The 26,483-nt window shown below is 44.4% G+C and overlaps 1 protein-coding gene across 3 annotated transcripts in view; it reads left to right on the forward strand.

Annotated features, from left to right (window-relative positions):
- Positions 1-17,533: 17,533 nt before the first annotated feature.
- Positions 17,534-26,483, forward strand: part of C1QTNF3 (C1q and TNF related 3) — a 32,571-nt gene continuing 23,621 nt past the window's right edge. Inside the window, exon 1 of one of the 3 annotated variants that reach the window (XM_061393772.1) lies at positions 17,534-18,069. In XM_061393772.1, the coding sequence (XP_061249756.1) occupies positions 17,767-18,069 (303 nt within the window). In that variant the 5' untranslated portion in view covers positions 17,534-17,766. The remainder of the gene's footprint in view (positions 18,070-26,483) is intronic. The other 2 variants (XM_061393774.1, XM_061393773.1) reach the window with 2 other exon arrangements.

Genomic DNA, 26,483 nt, shown 5'->3' on the forward strand with positions numbered 1-26,483 from the left:
TGTCTTACATACTGCGGTGCTCCTATGTTGGGTGCATATATATTTATAATTGTTATATCTTCTTCTTGGATTGATCCTTTGATCATTATGTAGTGACCGTCTTTGTCTCTTTTCACAGCCTTTGTTTTAAAGTCTATTTTAGCTGATATGAGTATTGCTACTCCTGCTTTCTTTTGGTCCCTATTTGCCTGGAAAATCTTTTTCCAGCCCTTTACTTTCAGTCTGTATGTGTCCCCTGTTTTGAGGTGGGTCTCTTGTAGACAACATATGTAGGGGTCTTGTTTTTGTATCCATTCAGCCAGTCTTTGTCTTTTGGTTGGGGCATTCAACCCATTTACATTTAAGGTAATTATTGATAAGTATGATCCCATTGCCATTTACTTTATTGTTTTGGGTTCTAATTTATACACCCTTTTTGTGTTTCCTGTCTAGAGAATATCCTTTAGTATTTGTTGGAGAGCTGGTTTGGTGGTGCTGAATTCTCTCAGCTTTTGCTTGTCTGTAAAGCTTTTGATTTCTCCTCCATATTTGAATGAGATCCTTGCTGGGTACAATAATCTGGGCTGTAGGTTATTTTCTTTCATCACTTTAAGTATGTCTTGCCATTCCCTCCTGGCTTGGAGAGTTTCTATTGAAAGATCAGCTGTTATCCTTATGGGAATTCCCTTGTGTGTTATTTGTTGTTTTTCCCTTGCTGCTTTTAATATTTGTTCTTTGTGTTTGATCTTTGTTAATTTGATTAATATGTGTCTTGGGGTGTTTTGCCTTGGGTTTATCCTGTTTGGGACTCTCTGGGTTTCTTGGACTTGAGTGGTTACTTCCTTCCCCATTTTAGGGAAGTTTTCAACTATTATCTGCTCAAGTATTTTCTCATGGTCTTTCTTTTTGTCTTCTTCTTCTGGGACCCCAATGATTCGAATGTTGTAGCATTTAATATTGTCCTGGAGGTCTCTGAAATTGTCCTCATTTCTTTTAATTCATTTTTCTTTTTTCCTCTCTGATTCATTTATTTCTACCATTCTATCTTCTAATTCACTAATCCTATCTTCTGCCTCTGTTATTCTACTATTTGTTGCCTCCGGAGTGTTTTTGATTTCGTTTATTGCATTGTTCATTATATATTGACTCTTTTTTTTATTTCTTCTAGGTCCTTGTTAAACCTTTCTTGCATCTTCTCAGTCCTTGTCTCCAGGCTATTTATCTGTGATTCCATTTTGATTTCAAGATTTTGGATCAATTTCACTATCATTATTTGGAATTCTTTATCAGGTAGATTCCCTATCTCTTCCTCTTTTGTTTGGTTTGGTGTGCATTTATCCTGTTCCTTTACCTGCTGGGTATTCCTCTGTCTCTTCATCTTGTTTAAATTGCTTAGTTTGGGGTGTCCTTTCTGTATTCTGGCAGTTTGTGGAGTTCTCTTTATTGTGGCGTTTCCTCACTTGTGTGTGGTTTTGTACAGGTGGCTTGTCAAGGTTTCTTGGTTAGGGAAGCTTGTGTCGGTGTTCTGGTGGGTGGAGCTGGATTTCTTCTCTCTGGAGTGCAGTGAAATGTCCAGTAATGAGTTATGAGATGTCTATGGTTTTGGGGTGACTTTGGGCAGCCTGTATATTGGAGCTCAGGGCTGTGTTCCTGTGTTGCTGGAGAATTTGCTTGGTATGTCTTGCCCTGGAGCTTGTTGACCCTTGTGTGGTGCTTGGGTTCAGTGTAGGTATGGAGGCATTTGATGAGCTCCTGTCAATTAATGTTCCCTGGAGTCAGGGTTTGGACTTAAGCCTCCTGCTTCCAGTTATTGGTCTTATTTTTACAGTAGTCTCAAAACTTCTCCTTCTATACAGCACCATTGATAAAACATCTAGGTTAAAGATGAAAGTTTCTCCACTGTGAGGGTCACCCAGAGAGGTTCACAGCATTACATGGAGAAGAGAAGAGGGAGGAAGGAGTTAGAGGTGACCCGAATGAGATGAGGTGGAATCAACAAAGGAGAGAGCGGGCTAACCAGTAATCACTTCCTATGTGCACTCCACAACTGGACCGCTCAGAGATGTTCACAGAGTTATACAGAGAAGAGAAGAGGGAGGAAGGAGACAGAGGTGGCCAGGAGGATAAAAGGAGGGAATGAAAAGGACAGAGACAGATCCAGCCAGTAATCAGTTCCCTAAGTGTTCTCCACCATCTGGAACACACAGAAATTCACAGAGTTGGGTAGAGTAGAGAAGGGTTAGGGAGGAGACACAGGTGACCTGGTGGGAAAAAAGGAGAGTCTGAAGGGGGAGAGAGCAGTCAAGCCAGTAATCTCGCTCCCTAGTAAAAACTGGGTACTGAAGATTGGGTTCTTAAAGGTAAAAAATTGGTAACAAATACCTAAAAGCAAAAATTAAAAATCTAGAATAAAGTTTGGAATTTCAAAAATACAATGTTAAAGAAAAGAAGAAGGAAAAGAAAGAGAGAAAAAGAAAAAAAAAGTCACAAAAATTATAAAGAAAATATAGGTAAAAAATTGATAACAAATACCAAAAAGCAAAAGTTAACAAATCTAGAGTAGAGTTTGGAATTTCAAAAAATATAATGTTAAAGAAAAGAAGAAGAAAAAGAAAGAGAAAAAAACACAAACAAAAACAAAGTCACAAAAATTATAAAGAAGATATAGGTAAAAAATTGATAACAAATACCAAAAAACATAAATTAAAAATCTAGAGTAGAGTTTGGAATTTCAGGAATACAATGTTAAAGAACAGATGAAGAGAAAGAAAGAAAGAAAAAAAAAGTCACAAAAGTTATAAAAAAAAAAAATAGGTACAAAATTGATAACAAATACCAAAGAGCTAAAATTAAAAATCTACAGCAGAGTTTGGAATTTCAAAATACAATGTTAAAGAAAAGAAGAATAAGAAAAAAAAAAAAGGTCACAAAAGTTATAAAAAATATATATATGAAGTTTGCTTTTTTTTAAAAAAAGGGTCTTTTTTTTTTTTTTTTGCAATGTAATAGTGGGTTATAAAAGTGAAAATTAGAGGAGTAATAGAGGATTTAAAATTTTTTTTTAATTAAAAAAAAAGAAAGAAAGAATGATCATAAAAATAGTAAAAAATATATGTAGGATTTTCTCTGATGTTGTTGTGGGTATTGTGGGTTCAGTTCATTTTCGGCTAGTTCCTTGTTCCAGCTTATATTTCTCAAGATCTATAGCCCCCTTCCTATGTAGTCGGTACTAACTACGGGGTTTTAATCTATTGCCTGTCGCTTCCAAGGCAGTTCCCTCTGTTATAGCTTCTTCTGTTTGCTGGTCTCTTCAGTGTCTGATTTCCGCCCTGATAACAAAGGGGGCGGTGGTGGACACCTTTTTTTTTTTTTTTTTTTTTAAGGCTCACTTGTTCAGGCGTGCTGTGGAGAGGGAGGGGAGCTGCAAATAAATAAGACTGGCGTGTGCTCTCAGTGCCTCAGCCACACTGGGCCTGCCCCCACTCACGGTGCATGTGGCCTTCCTGCCAACACTGCTCAGGCTCTAGATTGCTCTGCCGGGAATCATCCGTGGCCAGCCCTGGGCTGCTTGCACCTCCCAGGTCTAAGCCGCTCAGGTTCAGGCACTCGGGTAGTCCTCAGAGGCAGACTCGGTTGGGCCTGCGTTTTGTGCCCTTCCCAGGTCTGAGCAGCTCAGACAAGAAAGACAAAACATATACTTGTCTTTCAATGATGAGGTGTTTGGCGAGCGTGGTTGCTGCGACTTATCGCCTCCCCGCCGCTCGGTTATCTGGGTGTACAACCAGCGCACCTTCTCAGGCGGATGTTGACTGTCCAGAACCCCAAGAAGTTTTAGTTAGCAAAGAAGACTGCTTACAGTTTTGTAGATAATGTCTCTCTGGGGCTGTGATTGCCCCCTTCTGGCTCTGGCTGCCTGTCACTGGAGGGGGACGGTCTGCAGCTGGCTATCTCTGTACAGTCCTTTGGTCTGTGTGCAGGCCTGGTGGTGTCTTAGGTTAGGGCTGGCTTTTCGCGTGGTAGATAACCCACAGTCTGGTTTGCTAGCCCAAATTATTTCACTCAGGTAGCGCTCGGGGTATTCAGGCCAGATCCTTACTCTAAGCGATGCAGCCCGCGCCGCGCCTCCCTGCCCAGCACCCGCTTGCTAATGGCGGATGCAGACATCTGCGCTGCTTCTCCATTGGGGGAGTTACCGTAGGGCTCGTAATCTGTGGGTTTTAATTGTTTATTTATTTTTCCTCCCTGTTATGTTGCCCTTTGTACTTCCAAGGCTTGGCACAGACTCGGCAGTGAGAATGTTTCCTGGTGTTTGGAAACTTCTCTCTTTTTAAGACTCCCTTCCCAGGATGGAGCTCTGTCCCTCCCTCTTTTGTATCTTTTTTTGTCTTTTATATTTTTTCCTACCTCCTTTCGAAGACAATGGGTTGCTTTTCTGGGTGCCTGATGTCCTCTGCTGGCATTCAGAAGTTGTTTTGTGACATTTACTCAGCGTTTAAATGTTCTTTTGATGAATTTGTGGGGGAGAAAGTGTTCTCCCCGTCCTATTCCTCCGCCATCTTAGCTCCTCCCCAGAAATCTATTTTCCTCTTATTTTTCACTATTTACCTAGAGGCCCACCCTTTCCAGCCCCATGAGTGCATCTTTGGCTAACCCCACTGAAGGTGAATCTGGGTGCAAAATCAGCCAGTTTTTAATGCACCTAGCTGGGCTGTGCATCCATGGAGAGGTCACAAGTTTTATGAGCAACAGGAGCAGCCCAGCCAAGATCCTAAGAAAAGCAGAGCCAGCTACAGTCCATTTCATCTAATCTCCATCCCTCCTCCTCCGCCCTGTTATGTCTGAGCAGATAAAGGGCCAGGAAAGGAGAAGGAGTGTGCCCAAGGTAAACTTTCCCCATGCTGAAGGTTAACTCAAGGGGCCTGTCCTATCTCGGAGGCCTGGGATTCGTGTTCTTAGAGGATAGGAACCAACCAGGGACAGAATATGGAAGCAGCTCTCCAGCCTTGCTCCCTGGGGGCCTGGACCCTTCTGGAGGCAGCGTGGGGAAGCCAAGTGCTAAAGACCACAGGCTGGTTAGTGAAGGAGAACTATGACCCAAAGCCAAGTCTTCCTACACCAGCCTGGCGCCCTCTCTGCTGTCACTCTGGTTCATCAGGGAAGCCTTAAAGGAGATGGTGGGAGCTGAGTCTCCCTTAGAAGCCAGAATGAGACCCACCCAAGCCAAGACCATTATTTCATCTCCCTTCAGTACCCAAGTGCTGAAGAGCAGCATTTCGGTGTGCTAGAGACATACTACACCATTCATGAAGCATGAAGGTCACCAATCTAGAAGTCAGCAGACCCGTGCTTTCATTCTAACTCTGCCACTAACTAGCTCAGTTCCCTTGACACACTGCTTCTCCTTTCCTGGGCCATTATCTGCTCAGACATAACAGGGCAGGGGGAATTAGATGAAATCTGCTTTTCTTAAGATGCTCTTGTTGCTATAAATCATGTGACCTCTCCACGGATGCACATCCCAGCTAAGTGCATAAAAACTGGCTGATCTGGGGCTTCTCTGGTGGCTCAGTGGTTAAGAATCTGTCTGCCAAAGCAGGAGACAAGGGTTCAATCCCTGGTCAGGGACGATTCCGTATGCTGCGGAGCAACAAAGCCTGTGTACCATGAGCACTGAACCTGTGCTCTAGAGGCCAGCAACTGCAATCTACTGAAGCCCATGTGCCCTAGAGCTTGTACTCTGCAGCAAGAGAAGCCACCACAATGAGAAGCCCATGCACTGCAACTAGAGAGTAGCCCCTGCTCGTCACAAGAGAAAACCCCGAGCAGCAGTGAAGACCCAGCACAGCCAAAAATAAATAAATAAATAAAATTATTATTTTTTTAAAGCTGGCTGATTTTGCTTCCAAATTCATCCTCAGTGGGGCCAGCCAGGGATGTAGTCATGGACACGAGCATTCGACTGGCTTCGTGGGAAGTCCTGCAGCCTGAAGGAAAAGATGGCTCTGAAAGATGAGACCACCGTGTCACACCAGAGGATAGGGACCAATGGGATGAAGATGCTAACTAGCCAACATGGCTGGGTAGACTCTTGGTTTAGAATCCAAGAATGTCTTTCCTGTATGGCCTACTTTAAGGCTTGGAATAAAGAAATGTATTTGGGACGCCAACCCCAGATCTACTCCACTCTGTGGTTGGGGTGGAGTGTCTGGAATCAGCATTACTCATGTGGAAACATTTTTCTCTTTAATACCTCCAGAAGATCCTGGAACGGCCTGTGGCAAACCATGAAAGCAGGCAAGACAGGGCTGCTCTATTATTTGCTGAACCAAATGATTAATTTTCAAGGTGAATTAAAAGTGTTCTATGAGTTTTTCATATACCTTCAGAGCTTTATTCCTTCAGGAGCTTTATCTCTGTTTCTGCCTAGAAAAGAAATCTATCCTCATTTCCTCAAATGTATCTTTGAGAAATAAAAGAAGTTAATGAAATATCTTTTAAAATTACACAAGTCTTCCAAGCTATTTACTGGACACCAACACCCCATAGTTCCTGAAGCTGAATTCAACGGAGGAAACGTTTCTCCCAGCACTTACAAAAAGAAACACACTGTTTTTATTGATCTGAAATCTCTTAATAGGTCTAATGACTCAAATGTTATTTTTAATTGCTTACTCACTAGCAAGAAGGATAATAAAGTTTATATTGACCAGATGTTTTCTTTCTAATAATTTCCTCCAGCTCCATTCCTTTTTTCTATCCCTGAGCTATAATAATAGTTAGTGGGTGCCAAGCAATGTGCTGGGAAGACAGTGCCTCACTACAGAACCATCTTTTTTAATCTTCACCACAACCATGAGAGATAAATGTGATTAGTCTCACTTTATTAATGGGGAACCTGAGGCTTAGAATGGCTAAGGAAACACAGCTTAAAAGTTGGGAGTTGGGACTCAAACTCAAGTTGAGTCTGAAGTCAAAATCAATATCCATCTGTCCATCCTTTCATTCATACATGGCCTTCTCAGGTGGCACTAGTGGTAAAGAACCTGCCTGCCAATGCAGGAGACATAGAGACGTGGGTTTGATCCCTGGGTTGGGAAGATCCCCTGGAGAAGGAAATGGCAACTCACTCCAGTATTCTTGCCAGGAGAATCCCATGGACAGAGGAGCCTGAAGGGCTACAGTCCATAGAGTTGCAAATCCACCCATCTGTCATCCATCCATCATCCATCCATTCACCCATCTACTCATCCATCATTCATCATTCATTCATTCATTCATTCATCTGTCAATCATTCACCCATTCATCCACTCATCCATCTGTTCATCATTAGCAAATATTTATTTGCACTTATATTCCTGGTGCTATATTGAATACTAAAAATATAAAACAAAAGATTTCACATGGAATACACATTCTAGAGAACAGAACAACATTAATAAAAGAATACAACATCATTGGAGTCTACAGATAATAAATGCTGGAGAGGGTACATATAAAAGGAAACCTTCCTACACTATTGATAGGAATGTAAATTGGTACAGCCACTATGGAGAACAGTATGAAAGTTACTTAAAAAACTAAAACTAGAGTTACTATATGAACCAGCAATCTTACTCCTGATCATATACCTGGAAAACACTAATTCGAGAAGATACATGTACCCCAGTGTTCATGGCAGCACTATTTACAATAGCCATGGATCAACCTAAATGTCCATAGATGGCTGGATAAAGAAGATGTGGTGCTTTATATATATATATAAGAAGAAGAAAATATATACACACACACACACATACACTTGTATATATACACATATGGATCACTTTGTTGTACACCTCAAACTAACACAACATTGCAAATCAACTATGCTTCAATAAAAAGAATATAAGAAACAAACACAAATATTAACTGGGAAAGTACTACAAAGAAGGGATTTTAGTGCTCCAAGAACATAGAAGGAACTGCTCTAGTTAAGGATGCCAATTAAGTGGGGTAGGATATAGACTACCCATATGAATAAATTCATCTTCAAAATACAGTGGTTTAACCCAATGAAGTTCATCATTTACTTAGAGTACATGATTTACAGGGGTGAGCAGGGTTCTCCTCCACCCAGGCACTCAGCTAACAGAGGCTCTGCCGTCACAGCCTGCATCTGGAACACGTGGCCTCCAAGGTCAGTGTGGGAGAAAAATAGGACAATCTCACTGGAGATTTTCAAGGCCAAGTTCAGAAGTGTCTTACCTCACCCATGTCCATCGACCAAAATCCAGTCACCTGGTCCCAACTGTGCAGCAAGGGAGGTTGGGAAATGTCTAGGAAGAGAACAATGAAATGGCAACACAGGGCACTGTTTCTGCTGTGAGACGTCATACAAGCCTTCCTGGAGGAAAAAGGGACTGACGTGAAGTGGGGGTACACTGCCTCTCTAGGAAGTACCGGGAGACCTGCGAGTAGGGGCAGAATTCCCCAGCCTCCAAATTCCTTGGTTTCTTTATAATTGATTTATTTACCTCCACTAAAAGCAAGCTTTCACTAAGTGGTCCACACATAAACCTATTAGTTTGGGTTATATTTTCCATTTACTTATTCTACCAATGAAAGGCATTTATGGAATGTTTGCAGAATAAGGCTCTGTACAGTAATAAACATGGTGTTATTATTTCCCTCAAGGATCTCTTCTGTCTAGTTGAAAGACGGCAAATGTGCAGAGAGTATTAAGAAATAACATAATAAAGACAGTACTGTTTATAAAAGGTATAAACAATACAAATGTATGCTCTCACAGAACAAGACAGTCGAGTGGCATGAAGGTTAGAATCAATGGCTCATAGAAGCTCTCGAGGATCAGGTTCTTTACATCTTTCCCTTCTGCTGTCCTTGGGGTTGTCCATATTGTTCCACTTCATCTGTAAACATGACATGATTAAGTGAAAGAAGAGACAGAAGAAGTGTATTTTCCATTTTGCATGTTTGTTTTTAAGAGTGAGGAGTCCTTTCCCTAAGTACCCTAGCAGATTCCTTTCCCACTGGGTTATGTTAATGTTGATGCCCCAAGTAATCACAGGCAGAAAAATGACATCAATCCTGATTTATTGCCTGTGGCTGAGACTTGCTTCCTCAGAAAGAAGAACAAAATCAAGATTTGTTACAAGGAAGAAAGAGAATAGTATTTATTGGGCCTCAAACAAATAGTGTCTTCCATGGAGATGATGCTAAGTGTGAAATGAATGTTTAGACATTTATTATAACAGTAAGAGAAACCGTTCTGGTGTCATCTGCTTAAGACTGGCAAAATGTGATGAAAAACTCTGCCATCACGGAGGGCTTTTGAGGCAAGGAGACTAACCAGGAGAGAAGAACGTATGACTGTTGCGCATGGGAAGGAAGGGTCAGGCTGGGGCGAGGACATCTCTGGAAGGCTAAGGAAGCCTGGACCTAGAGACACTGGAGGTAGGGAGAGTGAGGGACCCCCACAGGCCTGTGCCCAAGGGCTAGTCCTCTCTGGAATATTTCAGGATGAGAAAATTCTCTTCCAGAATCTCAAAGACTCTTGGATTAATCTTTGTGGTTACCAAAGACACCCAGCTTTCCTGAGATATCTATTCATTCACCTTTTATAATGACACCTGTAGTGATTAACTTTACAGGTCAACTTGGCCAAGCCCTGGTGTCCAGTTGCTGGGTCAAATACCAGTCTAGATGTTGCTTTGAGGGTGTTTTTAAAGAGGTGATTAACACCAAAATCAGTAGGTGCTGAGTATAGTAGGTCATCCTCCATAATGTGGGTGGGCCTCATCCAATCAGCTGAAGGTCTTAAGAGAAAAGACCGAGGTCCGCAAGGAGGACAGAAGTTCTGCCTCCACGTCATCTTTGGATTCAAGACTGCAGCATGGAATTTTGCTAGAATTTCCAGAATGCTTGTCTGTCTTATAGGTCTCAGGCTTGTCAGCCTCCACAGTTGCACGTGGAATTCCTTCAAGTAAATCTCTGTATGTGTGGGCACTTCATGCTAAGTCACTTCAGTCTGTCTGATTCTTTGTGACCCTATGGATTGCAGTCCACCAGGCCCCTCTGTCTGTGGAATTCTCCAGGCAAGAATACTGGAGTGGGTTGCCATGCCCTCCTTCAGGGAATCCTCCTGAACTAGAGGTCAAACCTGCATCTCTTACGTCTCCTGCATTGGCAGGCGATTCTTTATTATTGGCGCCACTTGGGAAGCCCTCTCTTTATGTATGTGTGTGTGTGTGTGTGCACTCAGTCATGTCTGACTCTTTGTGACCCCATGGACCGTAGCCCACCAGGTTCCACTGTCCATGGAACTTTCCAGGCAAGAATACTGAGTGGCTTGTCATTTCCTACTCCACTCTTTATGTGTATATGCATCCAAATCTCTCAGGTATATCTATACATGGATACATAGATATACATAGATATGGGCTTCCCCAGTGGTAAAGAATCCACCTGTAATGCAGGAGCTGCAGGAGACACAGCTTTGATTCCTAGGTTGGGAAGATCCCCTGGAGGAGGCCATGGTAGCTCACTCCAGTATTCTTGCCTGGAGAATCCCATGGACAGAGGAGTCTGGTAGGCTGCAGTCTATAGGGTTGCAAAGAGTTGGACATGACTGAAGCAACTTAGACACACACAGCAGGAATACATAGATACATGTATGCATATACACACACACACATATATATACACACCTATATGTATATATATGTATATATGCATCCATTGATTCCATTTGCTGGATCTTGCTCTAAGTCCAGCAAGATCTCTGAGGAAACAACCCTTGTCTCATCTTGATTATGTGACTATACTATGCCTTAAGTGACCAGGAGGATGGTATGGCCTGGCCCCTGCTAGAAAATGGAATTCCTGAGTGTCAGCTTCTTCTGCCTCAGGCTTCTTCAGCATCTGGATCAAGTTCATTTGGCTTCCATTGGTAGAAGTGAAACCTCAGTTTCTGAATGAAGAAAATGGGGTAGTGCTCTCTTAGGGGAGGTCATTCTGTTAGTGTCCCCTATTCCCTGAAAGAGAATGACTCAAAAGGTCATCTATGAATGCTCTAATCCAGTCCAGGTGTCCGGGTGCCGTCTCCAGGGGTAGTAAGAAAGATGGTTACTTTTTGTGATTACTGTCTCTGTGTTGAACCCATTCCTGATATTAAATTCTCCTCTATTGAAATATCTGGTGTGGTATATGATTTTCTGCTTGGACTCTAATTACTGATAAAAATGCTTGACGATACCAGTCATTAATGCTAACAAATAGATTTCATTTCACACACCCACAGATACACACAATTTCATGCTTATGACACACCTCTCTGATTAGAATTTGACATCTTTTGGAGATTTCTACAAAGAACATCTGCTGTCCAGCAAATGAGTACAACATGTATACTTCATTTGAGAGTCATACTTTTCATTATAAGTGAAAATGTTTGAATGTGTATTTTTAAACATCAGTCTCTGACAGCCTTCTTTTGGTCATAGAGACCTGTCCTCTCCTGGGACACTGGCAACGGGTCTCCTTCACTTGCCTAATGAGGGTCAGACCATAAACTATATAATTCCACTGAGGCAATGACATTCTGACTACTTGACCAATACCTTCTCTGATTTTGCTTTATGTTGGTGTCAAGCATGAACCTGTTTTTATTCAAATGGTATAAAATGGCTCCTGGAGGAGGGCATGGCAACCCACTCCAGTATTCTAGCCTGGAGAATCCAATGGACAGAGAAGTCTGGTTGGCTACAAACCATAGGGTCACAGAGTCAGACACGGTTGAAGCGACTGAGCACGCAGGCATGCACGCAAACCTCTAATTGGTTCCCATGAAACGGATCAGGCCTTGAATTTAGAACCTCAGAATTCACTAACTGAGTGTAGGGGAAATTTTTCAGTGGGAAGGGGTAGGAGAGAGGCAGGTCACACTCCAACTGATCCTTTCTAGAACTCATGCAAACATATGCCTTCCTCAGCTACTGTTTCATTTGGCGCTGATATAAAGACATGTTCAATCCCATACAAGTCTCAACTGTCCCTTGCCAGACCAGAGCTGATCTCCTTTTGGCCAAGACCACAGTGGGGCGCCCTGGGGGAAGCCACAGGATACCTACACATTTCATAACAGCCTTCTTTGTGACGTTAAACAAATATTTGCCTCTGGCTTGCAAAGTTGGTCTGTGGAGCTGAGTTTTCACACGTATTTGCAGTGTCTCCGCCTCTACATTCACGATGATGACTGTGTTCCCCGTGAATCTGAGGTTCTTGGTTCATCTCAAAAGAATTTGGAGATGAAGTGATAAGAAGTGGATTTATTTAAAGAGAAACACACTCCACAGACAGAGTATGAGCCATTGCAGAAGGCAAGAGAGCCCTGAAATATGACGTGCTTAGTTTTTATGGACTGGGTAGTTACATAGGCTGAGTAGGAGGGTTATTGCAATCATTTGGGGAGAAGAGGCAGGGATTGGCATTGCAGGAATTGGGCCTCTGCCTACTTTTTGACCTTTTATAGTTGGTCTCAGACTGGTTGTGGTGCCTGTAGGTGTATCATTTAGCATATACTAATATACTACATGGATTTCCCTGGTGGCTCATACTGTAAAGCATCCAGCTGCAATGCAGGAGACCTGGGTCCAATCCCTGGGTTGGGAAGATCCCCTGGAGAAGGCAACGGCTATCCTCTCCAGTACTCTGGCCTGGAGAATTCCATGAAGAGAGCCTGGTGGGCTACAGTCCATGGGTCCGACTCTTGCAGAGTCAGACATGACTGAGCGACTTTCATTTTCACTTTTTTCAATGTTTTACATGGTGCTGGAGAAGACTCTTGAAAGTCCCTTGGACAGCAAGGAGATCAAACCAGACAATCCTAAAGGAAATCAATCCTGAATACTCATTGGAAGGACTAATGCTGAAGCTGGACTACTTTGGCCACTTGATGCAAAGAGCTGGTTCACTGGAAAAGATCTTGGTGCAAGGAAAGATTGAGGGCAGAAAGAGAAGAGGGTGACAGAAGATGAGATGGTTGGATGGCATCACTGATTCAATGGACATGAACTTGGGCAAACTCTAGAAGATGGTGAGGGACAAAGAGACCTGGTGTGCTGCAGTCCATGGAGTCAAAAAGAGTCAGACACAGCTTGATGACTGAACAACAATGCATTACAATGAGCATATAACGAGGCTTAAGGTCTACTGAAAATCTGATCTTCCACCATCTTGGACATGGTTCTAACCAGTCTTTGTCATGTCCTACGGCGATGTCATTCTTTTAAAGGTCATGCCCTGCCCCTTACCTCCTGTTTCAGCTGTGCCAACATCCTGACTATACTATAGGAGCCAAGCAAGCAAGCTGTGGCAGTCCCAGGGCATGATAGCAGCCAGCTGTCCCCAGGCATTTACTGTGGGCTTTCAGAGCCAGAGATCACTGTGCAGAATTGGGACTCTGGTACCTTCCATGGATTTTCTGAAGGTAGATATTCTCAACCCTCAGTCCACAGACAAGAAATTATACCTGATTCTGATTCACATCTTTGAGCAAGGGACATTGCCAGAGCATCCAAATAAGGTTTAATAATAAGCCAAGGTTTAAAATGCATTTCCTGGGAAGGTGCCTGAGAAGACATACTAAGGGCTGGGGACTCTTCTCTGGGACAGGCTTGCTATTCTCTGTCCATGAACTTGAACAACTGGCTAAATCTTTTAGACTGCCACCTCCATGTCTATAAAATGATAAGGTCTGGAGGTTTTTTAAAGACTTCTTTACATGATTTCTTAATTGGTTTGCTGGGACTGCCATAATAAAGTTCCACAAATTGGGCGGCTTAAACAGGAATTTATTGTCTCATAGTTCTGGAGGCTAGAAGTCTGAGATGGAGGTGTCAGTAGGGTGGTTCCTTCTGAAAATTGTGTGGGAGAATCTCCTCCATGCCCTTCTTTTAGCTTCTGGTGGTTTGCTGGCAATCTTGGGCATTCCTTAATTTATAAATGCATCACCCCATCTCTGCCTTCATCTTTACACAGTGTTCTCCCTGTGTCCATATCTGTTTTTTTGTTTAGTTTTCCCCTGGTTTATAAGAACAGAGTCATATCTGGATCCACACTAATTACCTCATCTTAACTTGATTGTCTAAAAAGATTATTACCAAATAAAGTCATACTCACAGGTACTGCGGGTTAGGATCTCAATGTCTTTTGGGGTCCTACAATTCAGCTCATAATTCTCAGACCCAAATTCTTGTCCTGGAAGCTATGGAGCTGGCCTTCTCTCTGCGGTCTGCCTGATACTGGTTTTCTCTTGTTTTGCTGTAGGAAGGCAGGAGGACAGAAGGAGGCATAGCCTAATGACCCCCTTCCAACTGCAGTACCAGGCAAGTCATTTTATTTCTCTGAACCTCTATTTCTTCATCTATAAAATGAGACCAATAGGTTTACTGAGAGAAGTCAGTGAGCTAAAGCAAAGAAGTACTCAGTTGACATATGGTAAATGATCAACAAAGGAGAGATATTATTGTCATTTATTCCTACTCAGCAGTAAAGAATCTGCTGACCAATGCAGGAGACTCAGGTTCAATCACTGGGTCAGGAAGATCCTCTGGAGAAGGAAATGGCAGCCCACTCCAGTATTCTTGTCTGGGAAAATCCCATGGACAGAGTAGACTGGCAGGCTACAATTCATGGGGTCACCAAAGAGTTGGACACGACTTAGCCACTAAACAACAACAACAACATCCCTATTGAGTCAAGGAAAGGCTAGGTTAGCGATTCCTAACCCTGACTACACATTAGCATCATCTCAGGGAATTTTCAAAAGCTCTTAGTGCCCAGGCCCCACTAGAGATTCTGACTCAATTGGTCTGGGATGAGATCCAGGCATGATATATTTAGAAGCTCCCTGGTTTATTTATTATGCAGATAGGATTGAGAACCACAAGAATAAATGAAAGAGGGGAAAACACCAATAGAAAATCTCAACGCAGTTGAAAGTCAGAACAGGTTGACCTGAAGCTACTTATCCGGATTAGTAGAGCTGCCAGAAACAGCTCTTAGAAAACTTGGGAATGAGGTGACCTAGATTTCAGAGACATGTCTTGCCTTGTAGTCTCCCTGTAAAATGTTTTCTGGGCTTCCCTGATGATGGTGCATCCCCATTGAGAGACCCTAGGCCTTTTCTCCCACAGCAATCTGCCATACACTTGCTTATCCACCAGACCTAAGAGCTGTCCTTCCCCAGCCTCCTGCTCCAGATCTGTTCAAAAATACTCTGTTAAGAATTAATGGCAGATAATATCTTGATGTGCTGCCTTCCCTGGGGATATCTGCTCAAGAGTGTTCATCAAAGAACTCAAAAAATCCTCCAGGGGGTACATTCTGGACATCTAAGGGAAGACTTATGAAGTGGGGATGGCCGAGTTTCTTACATTCCACTAGGGTAGAGCCGCTTGATGCAAGTGAAAGAGGAGAGTGAAAAAATTGGCTTAAAACTCAACAGCCCAACATCCGGTCCCATCACTTCATGGCAAACAGATGGGGAAACGATGGAAATAGTGACAGACTTTATTTTCTTGGGCTCCAAAATCACTGCAGATGGTGACTGCAGCCATGAAATTAAAAGATACTTGCTCCTTGGAAGAAAAGCAATGACAAACCTAGACAACATATTAAAAAGCAGAGACATTACCTTTCTGACAAAGGTCCATCTAGTCAAAGCTATGGTTTTTCCAGTAGTCAGGTATGGATGTGAGAGTTGGACCATAAAGAAGGCTGAGCACCAAAGAATTGATGCTTTTAAAGTGTGGTGTTGGGGGGAGACTCTTGAGAGTCCCTTAGACTGCAAGGAGATCATACCAGTCAATCCTGAAGGAAATCAGTCCTGAAAATTCATTGGAAGGACTGATGCTGAAGCTGAAGCTCCAATACTTTGGCCACTTGATGTGAAGAACTGACTCACTGGAATAGACCCTGATGCTGGGAAAGACTGAAGGCAGGAGGAGAAGGGGATGACAGAGGATGAGATGGTTGAATGGCATCACCTACTAGATGGACATGAGTTTGAGCAAGCTTCAGGAGTTGGTGATGGACAGGGAAGCCTGGCGTGCTGCAGTCCATGGGGTCACAAAGAGTCGGACATGACTGAGTGACTGAACTGACTGAGGGGGGAGTGGCCTGCTTGGAAGAAGCATTACTCCAAAGACCCCTGTGTTTGTGAACCAGTGAACTTTTGTTTTACTGACTCTCTCGCTCCATCCTCCATACCGAATCCTTTCTATGCCGAAGTGTGGGCTCTAGAAGCCGCTGTTCAGGCAGAGGCAGGAATGAGGCGTCCTGCAGCGAGAGATGGCTTTTGGTTCCCAGGCCCCTTTTGCTGAGTGAGGAGGACAGCTGTGAGCAGCTCCTCCCCTCTCTCCAGTGGCTGTCACCTCATCCTCAGGCCTGGCTTCCCCCACTGTGGCTTCTGACAGTGCTGCCTTTGTCCTCTTAGCATCACACATACTGGCCACTCATTGCCTGTAAGTCCCAGGGTCTCTTCTCACGGGGGAGGACAGTGACTTTGTGCTATGTGAGTGAATGAGCACTATTAAATAAAATGATGCGAAAATAGAGGCAGTTTTTAACGGCAAAACTATATGAGTTCTCTTTATTATCACAAAGAGCTTAGCGAGACTTCCCTGGTGGTCCAGCGGTTAAGAATCCACAAGAAGACGTGAGTTCAATTGCTGGTTGGGGAACTAAGGTCCCACACGATGCAGGGCAACTAAGCTGGTGCCACAACTCCAGAAGCCAGCTCACCGCAAGGAAGACCCAGCAGGCCAAGAGAAAAAAAAAGAGTTAGGAAAGTCCATTCTCTTTGGCTGAATTCATTAAAATGTGGCAAGCATCCTAAAGGCAATGACAGTTTTCTCCAGCCTGATCTACTTGGAGGAGGGTGTTTGGTTGGAATCTTTGCATTTCTTTCATTTTAATCAAGAATGTGTCAGAAGGAAGAGGAGCCAGAGACAATTTTCTTTTAATATGAAGCAGGATGTCAGATATTCATCTGGCCAGAAGCGACTTCATCCACTTTGATCTAACTCTGGCTTTTGAAAACTCCAGGGAAAAGGAAATGAAACCTACGATGGGGAGATGCTTTTGCTAAACCCAGAGACTCTGAACCTGAATCCAGCTCAGTGTTCTGGAGTCACCCAACTACCTTCTGCTGCCGGAGCCAGAACGGGAAATTAGTTCCTTTAAGTGGGGGAAATATGAACTGTATAATGAGAGTGCATAGCTCTCTCAATGGCCCTGAACACGTTCCCACTGCCATTTCAGATGGAACTGATGCAGTTAAGCCCGAATTTCCTGGCAAGCCCGGGAGGAGTTTTTTCCAAAAGACATCTTAGACCACAAAGGAGCAGCCTTTCCATGTCTAATCGCAAAAGCAAACCGCTGGACACATGCTGCCTGTTTCCAGCTGGTTGTGTATGTTCCCTTCACACTTTCACAAAAAAACGTGCCAAGGTGTGACATTTATGAACCCCACCAACTGGGAGCTGTGCACACAAATCGTTTTGCCTGTGGTATGGGAAAGTGATGAATGGGGCCCCTTCTGCCCGCGGAGGAGGACCGCTCTCCCTCTGGCTTGCCTGCTGCCTTATTTATTACACACTGAACTATAAAAACCGCCCGGCCGGAGGCAGCTCTGATCTCCAGCCCCTGGCGCTTGCCCGAGGAGACCACGGCGGCCAGAGCCCCAGCCGTCTTCCCCGGGAAGCTCTGTGGCTCTGTTGAGAACCATGCTGGGGAGGCAGCTCGTCTATTGGCACCTTCTGGCTTTGCTTTTCCTCCCTTTTTGCCTGTGTCAAGATGAATACATGGAGGTGAGCGGAAGAGCTAATAAAGTGGTGGCGCGAATAGTGCAAAGCCATCAGCAGACTGGCCGTAGCGGCTCCAGAAGGGAGAAAGTGAGAGAGCGGAGCCATCCTAGAACTGGGACTGTGGATAATAACACTTCTACAGACCTAAAATCCCTGAGGCCGGATGAGCTACCGCCCCCCGAGGTAGATGACCTAGCCCAGATCACCCCATTCTGGGGCCAGGTACTCGGAATTCTCTTTTAAGGGTTACTGTCAAAGCTTCATGAGTTTTGTTGTCTTTGCTCTTTTATTTTATTTTTTTTTCAGCTGTGATTCCCGGGAACAGTGCTTTCCAGAAGCTGGCTGAACTGCTCGCGGGTCTGTCTCTCTGGCTTGCTGTGGGATGCTAGGGGCGCTGGCAGTGTGCGTTAGACACTCAGCAGATGTAGCACTGATGTACTGAGATAAAGAGAAGCCACAGACGCCCCATCAGAAAGGGGAGTGGAGCATCAGCCCTGCTCTGCTGTGGTTTTGTTTCTTTCTTGCTCTGTTGGTGTGGAAAGGAGGAGGAGAGCTGACCTTTGCCGATAGACGGGTTGCTGGAGATAATCATTTACAGATCATAAATTGGACTTTCTTAATTCTTCCTGGCAGAGAGAAGCTGCCCTTTGAGTTTTTCATTTGATTTGCGAGTTTACTGTGACATTTCATGCCAGGCTTGATTATTTGATTTAATAGCACTCTATTTTCACTTTGTTTTAAAAAGGAGTTAAAACAAAAACATATATCTGTATTTAAAATGCAGACCTCATGCTATTGTATGACCCAGGGCCTACTAATCAGAGGATTTGTGTAAAATGCTGAGTATAAGCTCAGCATCTAAGGAGGCATCTTTAACTCTTTGAGGGTGGTATGGGAGTGAGTTCATGTTTTAGTGTAGTGAATAGCAAATGGATGAAACTCAATTTCGTTGAAAACATTAAGAACAGGAAGACACAGGTTTTTAACTGTCTATTTTTTTTATTTAAAAAATTTAATTGAGGTATATATAACATGATATTAGTCTCAGGTATACAACATAAGGAAGAAGAAGATTTTGATTTGCCTTCCAGGAATCAGCATGATGAAATCAGATGAGGGGGCAAGGAGAGTTACTCTGAATTATATGATTTTTGAACAGATAAATTTTACTATAAGAATTAACTGCTTCTGGTAGCTCAGCTGGTAAAGAACCTGCCTGAAATGTGTGAGACCCCAGTTCGATTCCTGGGTTGGGAAGATCCCCTGGAGAAGGGAATGGCAACCCACTCCTGTTTTCTAGCCAGGAGAATCCCATGAACAGAGGAGTCTGGTGGGCTACAGTCCATGGGGTCACAGAGTGGGACACGACTGAAGTGACTGAGCATGCAAAGCAATTGAGCATGCACACACACATGCATTGGATAGGCCCTGAAAACGTCCATGCAGCTGAAATCTCAGCCTTGCCAACCACAGACTGACGTGTGGGTTGAGACCGGTAGAAGATCACACCAAGATCACAGGCAGAAGCAATTGTGGATCTGAGACAAACCTGGACTTCTGACTTGACCACAGATACAGTTGTTCAAACCGTTCTGTGGGGCCTGGTTGAACTGGTGGAGCTGCGGGAGAAAAGATAAACTCCATACACAATCCTGTTTGTTTATTTATTTATTTTGGCCATGCTGTGTGGCAAGTGAGATCTTAGTTCCCCAACCAGGGACGAATCTGTGTCCCCTGCAGTGGAAGTGAGAAGCCCTAACCACTGGACCACCAGGGAAGTCCCCAGTCCTGTTTTTTGAAGGCCACTTTTAGAGATTATCCTTTCATCTGATAGTCTTTTGGCTGAAGAGTGATTAATACTGATTTGTGTTTATCAGTGGTGAAGATATCTGTGCTTTTGTCTGAGCCTTGATCTGGACTTTCCACTTCAGTAAATGGGCTCTCTGCTGGATCCTTCTTGGCCATGGCTGTGTGAGCCCCCAGAGGCAGCAGAAGGCAGATGAGGGCTGTCATGGGTCATTATTTCTTGGCATCCAGCAGGCCACTGAAATTCAAATTTCTGTTCCATGCTGCCTGCTAGCGGCCCTAGGCATCTAGCATATTAAAATCAGATGAGGTGGGTAAGAAGCCTTTTTGAGGTTTCCTTTTTTTTTTCTTTTGAAGGGGGGTGCTTTTAAACTCCCTTGGATTCCTACAGTATTTCCAAATCAGCCCCCAACAAGAGTCACTGTGGAGATTTAGCCACTGATACTCTAGAAGTTTTAGTACCATTCTCTGCCCATGGATATGGAGCCCCGTGTTGAATTTAGGATTTTTCTGTGTGCTTCCTTCTTTCCTCACTCCCCCAACTTCCCACCTCTTCTCTTAATCCTCATTCACTCCTTTACTAATCTTTTTTTTTTTTTTTTCCTTCACCAATCTTTTCCTGTGCTTCTCTGTGAGTCACATTTTAGGATGGGGATAGATACACTCAAGCTTCTATTGCTGAACAGTTCTGAAGGGCTCTCGTGGGGATAAATTAACAGATAATTCAATGCCATGTGATAAAGTTCACACACAAAAGACTGTTGGGAGGAAAGGGTCAAAATGGTGGTGGCTGTTGAGTTGAATCTCAAAGGATGAGACAAAAAGGATGGCTATTCACAGAAAAGATAAAATAAATTTGTGTGACAGGAAGAGCCTTGAGAGAGCCTGGAGGAGTGGGTGTCAGTGGAGTGCCTGGGCTGTGGGAGGAAGACACCCATGATTTTAGTGCCGTTTGATGGATTCTGTTGACCGGTTAAAAAGCTTAGACCTTATTTTGCAAGCAGAAGTTTTGTTCGTGCATAGCAGGGCAGTGAAGTCAGGGTTGTGTTCTAAAAAGAGGACCCTGGCCATAGGGTTTGTGCAAAGATGTGTAGAGGTGGGGGACCACTCTCCCAGGGAGACCTGCTCTCCCTTTTCCTGGCATTTTCTTCTCTGCAGCTCTTCACCATTTCCAGCTTTATCAACCTTCCCTGCTCTTCCTAGGCGCCTGTCTCTCCCTCCTCCACTTCCCTTCACTTTCTTTATCTTCGCTTTTCCCTTTCCACAGAAGGAGCCGTGGACCCTTTTTCCTGAAGTCATTTCCCAATAGTAGAGCTTCATTCTCGATAGCTGCCCCTAGGCCTCCATCTACAGAATAGATGAAACCCGTCTTAGGGACTTTCTTCCTCTCATACCACACATTTGCATGATCTTCGTGCTCAAATTTGACCTAATTTTGGGAAGAGTCAATAGCAAGGTGACCTGCAGAACTACCTAGAATGTGAATCTCCCTTGCCTGGGAGAAAACTTCTCAACTAACACATCCTGTCTAATTTGTTCCAAGGCTCACAGACATTGTTCCATTTGATTGATTTTTCAAAGACCAGGCCAGAGGGAGGACCGTGTTGTGAAATGTTCCAAGAGGGTTCTTAGGAGGGGGCCCACATAGTGATCAGAAATCTCTCCCTGTTTTGGTGGCAGCTCTGTGCTCTCAACTTCCCTGATGGCTCAGTAGTAAAGAATCTGCCTAGCAATGCAGGGGATGCAGGAGACACAGATTCAATCCCTGGGTCGGGAAGATCCCCTTGAGAAATGGCAACCCACTCCAGTATTCTTGCCTGGGAAATCCCACAGACAGAGGAGCCTGGCAGGCTACAGTCCACGGAGTCGTAAAAGAGTCAGACTCAACTTAGCGGCTAAACAACAACCGTGCTCTCCAAGTGCTTGGGTGTGCACCTCATCTCCTGGAGCTGATTTCCTGTGCCCAAACACTAGCCTTCAAAACAAAAGCTTTCTAAGTCACCATCTGAGGCTTTGGGAAAGACTTCAGTATCATTGTTTGTGTTATAGAGCTGGAAGGAAATTTCATGACCATTTTTACCCTGTCCTCTAATTTAGTGGACAAGAAAAATGATGTCTGGGAGAAAATGACTTCATGAAAGTCACACAGACCTGTAATGGGAGTTCTGGTCCCAGTCCAGTTCTCTTTCTGACATTCTTGGTTGTCTCAGTTTTTAAATTCTATTTTTAAATAAATGGTTCCACTTCAGGATTTTCCCTCATCCCCACCCGTCTCCTTCCCTTAAATTCATTATTGGCAGAGCTTAGAATTTCTTGGAGCTTAAAAATCTGTATTTCATATTAGCAAAATTATACCAGGAAATTACAGAATACTTACTCCTCAGATTTCATCTTTGGATTAGAAGGTGGGGCAGTCTGCAGTGTCTGACTTCCCAAGTGTCTGAAATCCCTTGTCTCCAACCAATTGCTTTGGCTAATTTTCTTTTCCTCTACCGGCTTCGTAGAAGGTTTTCGTAGACTCCCATACCTGTCCAGGGTTGGGTCTGAGGGACTGAAGACTAGACCAGGAGATTGGTCCAAATCCTAGCTCCTGAAACCTTGAGTCTGGGCTCTCAGCTGTTGCAGCTTTTGCTGGACTACAGATGAGGCATTTGTTTCTTAATATTATAACTAGGTGGGAACCTGTTTAAATAAAAAAGAAATAAGAGTCAGGGAAAAAATTCTAGCTTGTTTTATGTTTTGTTTGTGCAAATTTAGTTTTTAAAAATAATTTTTATCAGAGTATAGTTGATTTGCAATGTTGTGTTACTTTCAGGTGTACAGCAAAGTGAGTCAGTTATACATATACATGGGGTTTTCCAGGTGGTGATAATGGTAAAGAACCTGCCTACTAATACAAGAGACATATGAGGCTCTGGTTCAATCCCTGGGTTGGGAAGGTCCCCTGGAGGACGCGAAATGGCAACCCACTCCAGTATTCTTGCCTGGAGAATCCAATGGACAGAGGAGCCTGGAAGGCTCGTAGGGTTGCAAAGAGTAGGCCATAACTGAAGCAACTTAGCACACATACACTCTTTCTTAAAAAGTTATTTATTTATTCATTTTATTCTGGCTCCACTGGGTCTTCATTGCCATGCATGGGCTTTGGCTAGTTGCTGTGAGCGGGGACTCCTCCCTAGTTGTGGTGTTTGGGCTTCTCACTGTGGTGGTTTCTCTTGTTGCAGAGCATCAGCTCTAGGGCACGTGGGCTCAGTGGTTGCGGCGCACAGGCTCTGTTGACCCACAGCACATGGAATCTTCCCTGACCAGGGATCAAACCGGTCTCTTGCATTGGCAGGCAGATTCTTAACCACTGGACCACAAGGGATGTTCTATCCATTCTTTTTTAGATTCTTTTCTCATACAGGCTATTACAGAGTATTGAGTAGAATTTGCTGTGCTGTGAATGTCTAGAGGTGCAACAACGTGAAGCGCTGATACATTGTTCTGCTTGGATTTCTAATGGCAGAGAAAACTTGAATTTTAAATGACTTCTTCCTCCCTCCTTTTCTTCATTTCTCTCTCTTCCTTCCTTCCTCTCTCACCCCATCCCTTCCTTTTAAAAAATGAATCCCTTAGCAACAACATGCTATTTTCAAAAAAACTTTGATTTTTAATTGGTGTCAAGGAAAGTTTCCACAAGTTTTTTGTATGCTATCTATAATTAAAAGTTGCCCATTTAGAAGAGACTCAAAGTTTTATGAATGACTCTAACTCTTTTGCGGTTCAACTTCTGCAAAATCTCTACCTCCTTGACAGTAAGCCCAAATTTTAGACATTTATCATTGATACGTAAGTGTTGAACTCAGAGTCATATCTGAATACATTTAATATTCATTAAGCAAGGCTTCAACAGTACGTGAACCGAGAACTTTCAGATGTTCAAGCTGGATTTAGAAAAGGCAGAGGAACCAGAGATCAAATTGCCAACATCTGTTGGATCATAGAAAAAGCAGGAGAGTTCCAGAAAAACATCTACTTCTGTTTCATTGACTACACCAAAGCCTTTAACTGTGTTTATCACAACAAACTGTGGAAAATTCTTCAAGAGATGGGAATACCAGACCACCTTAGCTGCCTCCTGAGAAATCTGTGTGCAGGTCATGAAGAAACAGAACTGGACATGGAACAACAGACTGATTCCAAATCAGGAAAGGAGTACGTCAAGGCTGTGTATTGTCACCCTGATTATTTAACTTATATGCAGAGTACATCATATGAAATGCCAGGCTGAATGAAGCACAAACTAGAATCAAGATTGCAGGGAGAAATATCAATAACCTCAGATATGCAGATTACACCACCCTTATGGCAGAAAGCGAAGAAGAACTAAAGAGCCTCTTGATGAAAGTGAAAGAGGGCAGTGAAAAGCTGGCTTAAAACTCAACATTCAGAAAACGAAGATCATGGCATCTGGTCCCATCACTTCAAGGCAAATAGAAATGGGGAAACAATGGAAACAGTGACAGACTTTATCATTTTGAGTTCCAAAATTACTGCAGATGGTGACTGCAGCCATGAAATTAAAAGATGCTTGCTCCTTGGAAGAAAAGCTATGACATGGAGAAGGAAATGGCAATCCACTCCAGTATTCTTGCCTGGAGAATCCCATGGAGGGAGGAGCCTGGTAGGCTACAGTCCATGGGGTCGCAAAGAGTCAGACACGACTGAGCGACTTGACTTCACTTCACTTTCTAGACAAAGTGACAGATACTGTCGGTCACGAAGCAAGATACGTGGTGTGGGTCTTCTCCCCCCGGCTGTCTCTCATGTGGACGTCCCGACCCCGAGTGTGTCCCAGCCGCCTGACTCGGCCTGTCCGAGCAACTGGTGCCTCTTAGGTCAAGATCCTTGTGGACAGAGGGGGACATGCACGATTACTTGAATTAAGTGATGGTTACAGAAAACAGAAGATGCTCAGTCGCTGGAAGTCTGGAGGCGGGCTTGCTGTGCACATGGGCTCCTGAGGACCCAGTGCCCACGGCTGAGCTGCCTCTGGGGTCACAGCCCTGGAGCCACTTTCATTCTCGAAAAGTTCACCAGCTGCGCCCACTGGGTCTCGGGCTGCTGTCAGACAAGGCTGGTGGTCTGAAGGGAGCCCTCCTGAGCTGAGGGCAGGAGGTACCATGTGGACGGAGTCTTCAGTCCTCACTGCACTTCACCTCCAGTGCGTTCTCCTGACACTGCTTCCAGCAGAGCATGCTCTTCCCAGAGCCGAGCTCTGCGCCTCCCCTGACGACAGGCACAGACGCAGGTGAGGGGAGAGCACAGGGGCCTCGGGCAGGAAAGGGGCCACGTCTCACCTCAGCACTGAGGAGGGGTGAGGGGTGGAATCCAGAACACGCCAACCTCCGTCAAGGAGGCACAAAGAAGCACTTTTACTCTGAGGAAATGGACAACTAAGACATCAGGAGAAACAGGAGGCCCAGGAAAACAGCGAGCTGCTGTCTGTCCCTTTGGAGCTGGCAAAGGACCCAGCCCCTCCAGACTCAGTGGGCGAGGAGGTGTCAGCCTGCCGTGGGCAGGAGGCGTCAGCACGCGCTCTGGCCGTGGGTCACACTTCAGCCTCGCGGTCTCCCGTGAGCGTGTGCCCCGTGCATTGGGAGGGCCCCGCAGGACACACCAGTGCCGCATCTGACACCAGACACAGGCGGCGGTGCTGACGTCCCGGAGGCACCCTGGGACCAACCGGGCTTTTGCGGGCCCAGACTGCTACCAGTTACCACAGAGAACATAAATCAGCATTCTTTAATTCTGGTGTTTTCCTCAAGAAACCTTGAGTGGCTTTCGCCAAGTGATCAGAAGTCATGACATTCAATAGCACATTAAGACTGCCGGAGACCCACCAACCAGAACCAGCAAGGGCTTGGAACAGAGAAATCCCCGCTCAAAGGCAAAGCCGCCTGGGTCACCACTGAGCACTGCGCCCGGCCCGCCTCACTCCTCCTGCCATGGAGGACGTGGACCCCAGATCCCAGCCTCCGCCCGCTGCTCACAAGCAACCCGGCTCCCATTGGAGCTTCAGCACCTTCAGCCAGTGGGTTTGAGGATCCAGAGTTTAAAAATGTAAACGCTGGAAGGAAAGCGTTATAAAAGGGAAAAGGACGATGCCCATGCAGCAGACCACACGCGAGGAGGAAGACAAGCTCCAGGACAGGAGCCCCACCTGCTCTCCTCAGGCTCCTCAGTCCAGATGCAGAGCTCAACACCTCCCTCCCCAGGAGTCACAGGGCACGCCTGGGGCAGTGCACACACACACGCACATGGACACACATGTGCTCCAGGCCCTTCTGGCCAACTTGTAAACAGTACTGCTTTAGGAAGATTTAATTTCAAAAAATAAAAATAATAAAGTGCAAAAAAAAAAAAAAGAAAAGAAAAGCTATGACAAACCTAGACAGCATATTAAAGAGCAGAGACGTTACTTTGCCAGCAAAGGTCCATCTAGTCAAAGCTGTGGTTTTTCCAGTAGTCATGTATGGATGTGAGAGGTGGACCATAAAGAAAGCTGAGCACCAAAGAATTGATTCTTTTGAACTATGGTATTGGAGAAGACCCTTGAGAGTCCCTTGGACTGCAAGGAGATCCAACCAGTCAGTCCTAAAGGAAGTCAACCCTGAATATTCATTGGAAGGACTAATGCTGAAGCTCCAATACTTTGGCTGCTTGATGCGAATAACTGACTCATGTAAAAGACCCTAATGGTGGGAAAGATTGAAGGCAGGAAGTGAAGGGGATGACAGGGGATGAGATGGTTGAATGGCATCACTGACTCAATGGACATTCAATCC

This window comes from Bos javanicus, chromosome 20 (genome assembly GCF_032452875.1).
Source record: "Bos javanicus breed banteng chromosome 20, ARS-OSU_banteng_1.0, whole genome shotgun sequence".
In the NCBI taxonomy this organism is placed as follows: domain Eukaryota; kingdom Metazoa; phylum Chordata; class Mammalia; order Artiodactyla; family Bovidae; genus Bos; species Bos javanicus.